Below are 9760 nucleotides of genomic sequence, written 5' to 3' on the forward strand. Positions count from 1 at the left end.
TAATTAAAGTTCTTTTATTGAATAAACAAAAAGGTTTTGAAATAGAAGAATAACCAAGAAAAATTCCTTCATCAGATTTAGCATCAAATTTTCTTAAGGCATCTTTTTCATTCAAGATAAAACACTAACACCCAAAAACTTTAAAATATGAAACATTGTGTTTTTGATTGTTCCACAACTCATAGGGAGTTTTGGTGAGTAAGGGTCTTACTATAACTCTATTCAAAATATAGCATGTAGTGTTTACGACTTCGGCCCAAAAATATTTGAGTAGGCTATTTTCATTCAACATGGTTCTTGTAATTTCTTGTAAATTTTTATTCTTTCTTTCTATTACTCCATTTTGTTGAGGATTTATTGGAGTAGAAAAGTTGTGGTTGTATCCATTAGATTCACAAAATTCTTGGAAATCATGATTTTAAAATTCACCACCATGATCACTTCGAATTGATGAAATCATAAAACCCTTTTCATTTTGAACAAGTTTACAAAACTTGGTGAAATATCTAAAGCATTCATTTTTGTGTTTCAAGAAATAAGACCATATATATCTACTATAGTCATCTACAATAACAAAGACGTATTTGCTACCTCCTAGGCTTGATGTAGAGATTGGTCCGAACAAGTCCATATGGATCAATTGCAAGGGCCTAGAAGTGCTTATTTGATTCTTAGATTTGAAACTACCTTTAATTTGGTTTCCTAGTTAATAACCATCACACAAATTATTTTTGATGAACTTGATATGAGGAATTCCTCTTACAAGTTCTTTGGATGATATTTGATTGATTAGTTTCATGCTAGCATGACCTAATCTCCTATGCCAAAGCCAAGCATCCTCATTCAAAATCGAGAAACACATTTCATTACAAAGATCATTGATGTCAATAGTGTATACGTTATTTTATTTTAATGCAATCATAGATGTGTTTTTGTGTGATTTTTCAATGATGCAAGCATTAGATTCAAATTTGACAATATATCCTTTATCACATAGTTGACTAATGCTCAAGAGGTTATGTTTTAAACCATCAACTAACAAAACATTTTTAATAGAGAAGTTGGATTTGTCACCTATGGTTCCTTTGCCAATGATTTTACCCTTTTTGTTGTCTCCGAATGTGACATAGCCTTCGTCTATGCTAGTGAGCTTAGAGAATTGAGATGGATCTCCAATCATATGCCTTGACTATCGAGGTACCATCTCTTGCTCCTAGCTTATGATGGTACATATTTCTACAAGAAAATATGATTTTTAGGTACCATTTACTTTTGGGTGCCTCAAAAACTGATCTAAATTGTTTATCATACTGCATAAAATTTATCATGGTTCATGGTTCCTTTAGGAACCCAAATCAATTTGTTCGGACTAACTTTCTAGAATGGACAATGATAAGTTCTATGTCCATGTTTACAACAAAAGTTGCATTTGCTTTGGTGCCGAACATGTAAGATAGGGCCTTCAATGAAGGTGGGTAGATTTTGGTGAGGACTTCTCACAAATCTGATTCCATTTCTTTTAGAAATATGACCCTTATTTGTAAGGATCATATTCAAAGACTTGCTACCAACTTCGAATTTCTTCAAAGTGTCCTTAAGTAGTAAGTTCTCCTTTTGGAGAGTTTCTAGATCATGGCATTTTATACATGGAGATAAACTATTATGATATTCAGTTTTTAATTTATCGAAATTACTAATAAGACTATCATGCTCCTTTTTTAACAATTTATATTTTCTACTAATTATTTTGCATTCATCAAATAAGTCATGGAAAGCATTTAATAATTCATCAAATGATAAATCTGCATCAATTAAATTTGTTATCTCCTCTCCGATGGCCATTAGGGCGTAGTGAGCAACTTGCTCGGTGTTGGACTCCTCTTCTTCGGACACGCTTGAGTCATCCCATGTTGCTTTGAGCGTCTTTTTCTTTGGTGTTCTCTTCTTAGCTTGGGGACAATCACTTTTGTAGTATCTCGGCTTCTTGCATTCGTAGGCAATAACTTAGTCCTTCTTGGGTTCAAATTTATTTTTTGTGTCATTTTTAAACTTGTTTCTTTTAATGAATTTTTTTAAATTTCCTTGTTAGAAGTGCCAAGTCATCGCCATAGTCCTCATCACTTGAGTTTTCTCTCGAGTAGTCTTCTAATGTTCTAAGTGTCATATCCTTCCTATTCTTTGGAAGGATGTCTTCTTGCTCTTTATGAGCTTTGCAAGTCATTTCGTAGATCATTAATGACCCGATTAATTCTTCAAGAGGGAAGTTATTTAAATCTTTAGCCTCTTGAATAGCAGTGACTTTAGGGTCCCAACCCTTTGGAAGGGATCTTAGAATCTTATTCACGAGCTCAAAATCCGAAAAACTTTTATTGAGTTCTTTTAGACCATTGATGACATCCGTGAAATGGGTGTACATGGCGCCTATGGTCTCGCTCGGTTTCATTCGAAAAAGTTTAAAAAAATATATTAAAAGATTAATTTTTGACTCTTTCACTCTATTTGTGCCTTCGTGAGTCACTTCGAGTATGTGCCAAATATCAAATGCAGTTTCACAAATCGAAACACGATTGAACTCGTTTTTATCAAGCGCACAAAATAAGGCATTCATAGTCTTTGCATTAAGAGCGAAAGTCTTCTCCAATTCATTCCAATCGATCATTGGAAGAGAAGACTTTGAAAATCCATTTTCAACATGATTCCAAAGCTCAAAATCCATGGAAATAAGGAAGATCCTCATTTGGATGTTCTAGTAGGTGTAGTCCATCCCATTAAACATGGGTGGACGTGTAATAGAGTGGCCCTCTTGGTTTTCGGCGTATGCCATCTCTCTTGAGTTTTAATCCGATTGAGAGTTAACTCTACTCTGATACCAATTGTTATGATCAAGAGCACTAAGAGGGGGGGGGGGTGAATTAGTGCAACGAAAAACTTTCGATGATTTAAAACGACGTAATTACGATAAAAACACTTTTGATGAAAAACCATTTCGGAAAGTTCTTCAACTTAAGATTAAGCGAAGTACAGTTGAAGAAAAGCAATGGAGGCAGTTTGTAGTTAAGATAGAGAGCAGAATGTAAATGCAAACTGAGATTTAGAGTGGTTCAGTCAATCTTAACCTACATTCACTTTTGGCTTCCTCCTCCGATGAGGTCACCGACGTCCACTAGAGGCCTTCCTTCGATAGGCGAAGGCCAACCACTCTTTTACAGCTTTACTCCTTTTGACGGGCTTAGGAGACAACCCTTACAGATTTTCACTCCTCTCTTGAATGATCAAAAATTAAATGAAAAGAGGGAGAAGAACTTTTGGCCTTTTACAACACTTTTGAGCTCTCAAATTCTCAGAATAAGATCAAGATTTTGGTGCCCATTCATGCAGGAAATGGTGAGGTTTATATAGGCCCCAACTGGTTTGAATTTGGAGCTCAAAAGTGTCTATTCCCGGATTTCCGGGGTCCAAATGGTACCACCGCCATAACTAGGCGGTACTACCGCCTGTCATTTGTCATTGAGTGGTATTACCACTCAGTTTGGGTGGTACTACCACTTGACATCGCTCGGAGACCGAGCTCAGGTGGTACCATCGCTTGACAGGGGCGGTACTATCGTTGGCAGTAATAACTGTCGGCGGTACCACCGCCTAACAGGGGCGGTACTACCGCCTAGAATTCCTAGGAGACCAAGTCTCCTGGGCGGTGCCACCGCCTAGCAGGAATTCTGGGTCCGAATGGACTGATCTATTCGGCCCAATTTGGGTCTGCCAAGGGCCCAATTGGCCCCAGATTAAGTTAATGGGATCACCTCCCAATCCTAACTTAATCTACATGCTAACTACGATAATTAAGACATCAATACCGCAGATCGTGTTCTGGTGCGTCAATCGCTTCTTCCGACGAGCTTCTGGCGAACATCCGACGAACCCTCGACGATGCTCCGACGAACTTCCGACAAACTCTTGGACTTGCGACGATCCACTTGGCGAGTTCTGACAAGCTTCTTTGGCAAGCTCCTGGACTTCTCGGATTTGTTCCCGCAGAACCTCCGACGACCGCCCAGACTTCCGTCAAACTCTCGAACCCCCAACGTGATCATGTTCTTGACTCCGGCGCAACTCCTGCTGCATATCTTACTTCCATCGTAGTTAATCCTACACACTTATATTAGATAACAAATGATAATTTACTTCATAATCAAAATCCAAGATTCAACAATACTATCAGTCTGGGCGGTGGTACCGCCTAGTGGCCCAATGCCAAGCGGTGGTACCGCTAGACTGGGTAGTGGTACCGCCCAACGCAGTGTTAGTGTCAGACTGACACTAGCGGTGGTACCACCCAGCCCAGGCGATGGTATCGCCTGTGCCCGGGAAACCCGGGATGAGATATTTTTAGGCTCTATGTTTGAATCAACTTGAAGCCTATAAATACCCCTCTCATCCTTGGTTAAAAGACAAGCACAGAGAGTTTAAAAGTGAAGAAATTTTGTTGAAATCACTTGAGAAATCCCTCCTCTAGCTTAAACTTAGATTTCTATTTAGAGAGGAGAGTGAGTGCTTGTAAGGGTTGTCTCCTAAACCCGGTAAAAGGAGAAGAGGGGTGTAAGAAGGAGGTTGATCTTTGCCTATTAAAGGAAGATCGATAATGGATGTCGGTGGCCTCGACGGAGGAAGAATCTATGAAGTGGATGTAGGTCACGACGACCGAACCACTCTAAAATCTGGTTTGTGTTTCCTTCTTGCAATTTACATTAATTGCAAACTGCCTTCAGTACTTTTACGAACACGCTTTCAAGTTAAGTTTCTGAAATCGGTTTTCAACGTACGAAGAAATTTTTGTAACCGACATGATTTTGCAGCTGCAATAATTCACCCCACCCCCCCTCCCTCTTAGTGCCAACCCCGTTGCTAACCAGATCTCGGTACGAGATGTGTTCAATGGGAGAGGCGGGGGCCTTGAGAGCAGTAGCTCGTGTCGGTCGAGCCTCCGGCGGGGTTGCACCGGGGTTGTTGAGGTCATTCCTCAGGACTATTCTGCCCTTGGCCTCTTTCCTTCCATGCGCTTTCCCGCCACCAGAGCTTCGGTAGTGATGTACTGGTTGGCGTGCTAGAGCATCTCGGGGATGGTCAGTGGCAGCTTCTTGGTCAGTGACTAGAAGAACCTTGAAGGCTTCAAACCCATCAGAAATGCCTGCATGATTAAAGAAGGATGAGCATTTGGGAATCCCCGGATTTCAGTGGTGAAACATGCCACGAACTGAGAGAGCGACTCGTCTTCGCGTTGGGATAATGTGAGCAAGGTGGCCATGGAAGGCCTGGGTCGCACGCTGGTGAGGAAATTCTGCTCGAACTCCCTTGCAAGATGGTCGAATGACGAGACTGAGGATGGGCATAGCCAGCTGAACCATGCTCGTGCCAGTCCCCTGAAGGTGGTCGGGAATGCCCAACACATCAGGGCACCGGAGGTGCCATAGAGGGCCATCTGAGCCTAAAACGCGGCGACGTGTTCTATGGGGTCGGAGCCGCCATCGTACGTTTCTAATGTCGGTAGCCTGAAGTTGAGGGGTACAGATTGTCTTGTATTTCCTGAGTAAATGGGGATCTGCCCGAGCTGCCTTCGCCCATCTCGCCCCGCGACTTCTGGAACTCGCGCTGGAACTTATCCAGGCATTGGTTGACCTGGGATAGTTGGATCCTAAACAAGTCATCCATCGAGTCGGACGATATGGTATCAGGCTCGGAGTGGGGCGGAGTGATCCGACAGGGTGCGGGTATGCTCCGCTTAGGCAGGCCTCTCGGGTTCATCGTTTGCTCTGGGCTTCTCCTGTCCCGACTTGCTCCCTGCTCGGCCTTTGCCATGTTGGATTGGTTGAGGGAGCTGCTAGCTGCACGATCTGGGGAATAAGTGGGATGATCATCTGCATCATCCCCGCCATTGCCTGTACTTGCTTGGCCAGGCCAAGGAATGCCTTGGGCGAAACGATCGAGGGTCCCGTGGTAAGTCCGAGGGGTGACAACCCTAGGTCGTTGAACAAGCGCTAGTAGCGATCTGGCGTCGAGGCCGGGATCCCCCTATCTTGGAGGACGGGGAGGGGCTGATCTTTGGGCCCGACAGAGGGGTGACCGACCAGTGGTTCTCCCTCGGGGAGAGCTCCTGGGGGATGTTCCTGCGACATGGCCCTCCTTCTAGCACCAAAAATATTGGTGAATTGATACGCCATGGCTGATGAGTCAGCACGGTCTGGTCCACGGGTCGATGTCGAGAGTCTTCGGTTGACTGAGCTGGTTGCCAAGGTCGGTCTAGCCCTCGAAAATGGGGTGTTGACATCGGAATGTTGATCGGCGTCTCTCGGTCCGGACGTCGATTGGCGGCTAGTCGTCGGGATGCTAGTTGACGACCCCAAGGTCGGAATGCTCGTGGCTCGATGGCAGCTGCTTTCCTGCAAGGATAGCCCTCGTCGGGTGATTGTCGACTTTGGCCCCTCTGACAAGCAAGTCAGTAGTGGTTTGATTTGTTTTTACCTCCCCTTGGGTCGGATGCCGATCATGAGCTTTTATACTACTGTACGAGGGTCGATCGTATGCGGGTTTGGCGTGGCGGCTGATCCTCGAGAGGTGAGATGATACCATTGTGCGGCCATCGTCTCGAGACATGCGGAACAACACCATGCAGGCCCGTCTTGAGCTTTCCGGGATGGGACATACCGAGCACGTCTTGGTACGGGTTTTGGCTCAGTGTGTGAGGGTGCTCCTCTTGCTGACTAGACTATAGCGTGACATGACATTGATCATGACATAACCTGAACCCAAAATATACCTTATCAAAAAGTATGTCTACCATATGGATCTCTCAAGTTGGATTTTCTTGACTTGAAACGTTATGACTTATGCTTTAAATTTTTTAACCCTAACCTAAATTTCTTATAAAACTTATGGCAGGGAGTTATCCGACAATCCCAAGTTTGTACATCCATCCGAGTGTGATTGCTTGAGAGAGACAAGTCCATGGAATCTTCCCGTGAATAGTTCACGGCGCTTCGACCTTCTTCACGCGTGTTCCCGCGCCTTAAAGTTCGTGCTCGCTGCTTCATGATCCGTGCGACATCTCCTCGCGACAAGCTTCATGTCGTGAGGCTGAAGCACGCGCTAATCGCACGCACATCTTGGTTCACTAGACGGTGGAATCGGCTTATCGTATCGCGTGTTACCATGCATCGAGTCAGGGAACCAGAAAAGAAGGCACTCGTATTCGTGAAGTGGGCCCATAATCGGTAGCCAATGGGAGGGGATCTTTGTGTGCTTGGTCGATCGGCCGAAACACCGGAGCTCCAGCCGTCGGCATCGCACCTGGGGCCTCCGCAGGTCAGACTCGACGTACGACGCGCCGACGTCGGACAAATGCGTCACCGCTTCCCACTGGCCCGCTATACTCCGTCTCATGACGGGAGGATAATGTACAGACAAAGAAGGCGAAAATACGTCGACCAAATTCCACCATGCGGTAGGCAGAGTCCCGTGATCACTTCCCCCAAAAAAAACGCTCCGGAGGCCCACGTTATACTCACCCGATAACCCGTCGGAGAGAGAGCTTCCCAACCCTTAACAGCGTCGCATAGCCGTGTACTGATCAACCGAAGAGACGGATGGGACCCACCGGCGGGCGATCTGATGCTTCTCAGGTACATGACCGGGTACGTCTTAGGTAGCGGGGATCCCTTGAATTATGGCTGTACTCTTTGAACGCGCGTCCAAAGGAGGAAGGAGACGTGAAGGGAAGCGACGAGTAAAATTATGAAGTTAGGAAGAGGAGGTTTTCTCGGCCAAACTCGCCGGCGAACTGAAAGAAGAGTTGAGGATGGTTTTCGTGCACGCGTAACGGTGACAGCGAGGAACCAACAACAGCTGAGAACGGCGCTCTGCCACCACAGCTGTTCATCTTCATCCAAATCGATTCTTCTTGGAACATAGCATTAGCTTTCTCAAAGATTAGCCTTTAACTAACACAATCGCAGCACAAAAAGTTCAACAAGGAAAAGATCTTTTCTCCTTTCCTTCACTCCTCTCTTTGATTCATATGATTCTGCTATGCGATGCGTCGTTGACTGATGACCCAAATCGAGTTCGCATAAGCAACAACAAAAAAGGGGGAAAATGATATAAATCGGATTCGACTTATCTTCTCTTACGAAATTAACTTCAAAGATAGATTTTCGATAGTTGCAGCATCGCTTCTGAAGAATTCATCTCGAATGGCCTCCGCGTCTTTGAGCTACGAGAGTGATCAGTTTGGACGAAAGGAATCACTTTGATGCGAATTCCGTTGCGATGGACAGCGCCGAGTGGTCTGGCTCCTCTTCCAATGGAGCTGGGACGTTGAGGTCGATGAAGTCATCGTTAATGGCCAAGGCAGAGAGCTGCGGCGGCGGAAGGAGAGCGGGGACTTTTGTGGCGACGTCGATGGCGGAGGAAAGGTGGGATCTTTTATGACCGCCAAGAGCCTGGCCGGAGGAGAAGACCCTGTAACAATAAGGGCAATCGAAGAGCATGGGCTCACGATCAGCAGCATCGGCATCGGCATCGGCGGTAGTAATGCATTCTAGCCCCACCCTCTTGTGACTCGCGCGGTGGCCGCCGAGAGCTTGATACGATCGGAAGAACTTGCGGCAAGTGCTGCACTGGTACCTTGTCTTCTTCCGCCGCGATCTGGTGGCGACCGGCGGGTCCTTCTTTTCCACCACCTCGTCATCGTAATAGATCGCCTCCACTTGGTCACCATTGGCCTCGACGCAGCCATTGGATTGGTGGCCCCTTGCTTCGGATTTGGGCCTGGCGTCGCGGGAGAGAAGCATGAGGCAGCGGGCGACGTCCTCCTCGGTGGAGGTGTTAGAGATGGAACTGACCGGCCTAGCGTCAGCAAAGGCATCTTCTTGGAGGCGAGGACGGCCAAACCGCCGTCGGAAGGACGACTCCGCGTCGCTCTCGCCATCCTGGACAACAGAGTAAGATCCGCCCGCGACGCCCTCGGCCGCAGCTCCGGGGGTGGAGAACTCGGAGTCCGCAAGGCGGAAGCTTTTCCTGGGATTCTCCCGCAGTCTATACGCCACTGCTACCGCCGGCCCATCCTCGGCCGCCACCGGGAAGGAAGACGAGGAGGCGGACGGCGAGGGGAAGGCCTGCCGAGCCATCTTAGAAGCAGAGGTCACGTGAGACCGCATGTGGTCGGCGAGGGCACGGCCACCGGAGAAGCGGCGGCGGCAGAACCTGCATCTGTGCCTCACCATGGCCTCAAAGATTGTCTCTTTAGATCCTCCGCAGCATCATGCTTGTTCTCTCAACTGTTCCATCGCTTCACTCTGTCTTCTCCTCTCCTCTTCAAGAGCTGTCATGCGGGAATATGAGAACATAGGCTAGAAAAGGCGCAGGTGAGAAGAGTAGTGTTGGAAAAACTGTTAAAGCAGAATATTTTTTTCCCTCTTTGTGAATTAAAATGGGTTCCTCGTTAAAATACCAACTTGATATCCAAATGAAAATATCAACCAGCACAGTATAAATAATAGAGCAAAAATCAACCACACAGTGAGACCAAATCTTTTTAACGTGGAAAACTCAATGTGGGAAAAATCACGGGACCGTAGTCCACCTCAAACTTCTACTATTAATAATAATGATAACAGGTTTACAATAGGTCTTCTCTAGAATAACTAGAGGATCAGAATAACATCAAGAACATAGATCTTGGCTCTAGCATATCATCGGATGGATCTCC

The 9760-nt window shown here is 46.0% G+C and overlaps 1 protein-coding gene across 1 annotated transcript; it reads right to left on the reverse strand.

Annotated features, from left to right (window-relative positions):
- Positions 1 to 8146: 8146 nt before the first annotated feature.
- Positions 8147 to 9428, reverse strand: LOC135609038 (zinc finger protein ZAT1-like). Its single transcript, XM_065102125.1, has one exon. It carries the CDS (start codon positions 9273 to 9275, stop codon positions 8295 to 8297), a length of 981 nt encoding a protein of 326 aa, XP_064958197.1. The 5' UTR covers positions 9276 to 9428; the 3' UTR covers positions 8147 to 8294.
- Between the last annotated feature and the right edge of the window lie 332 nt (positions 9429 to 9760).

Source organism: Musa acuminata, chromosome BXJ2-4 (genome assembly GCF_036884655.1).
Source record: "Musa acuminata AAA Group cultivar baxijiao chromosome BXJ2-4, Cavendish_Baxijiao_AAA, whole genome shotgun sequence".
Taxonomy (NCBI): domain Eukaryota; kingdom Viridiplantae; phylum Streptophyta; class Magnoliopsida; order Zingiberales; family Musaceae; genus Musa; species Musa acuminata.

What these genes read in the sequence shown, in the direction of transcription:
- LOC135609038 (XM_065102125.1), bottom strand. Translation starts at nt 9,275, where the DNA reads ATGGTGAGGCACAGATGCAGGTTCTGCCGCCGCCGCTTCTCCGGTGGC.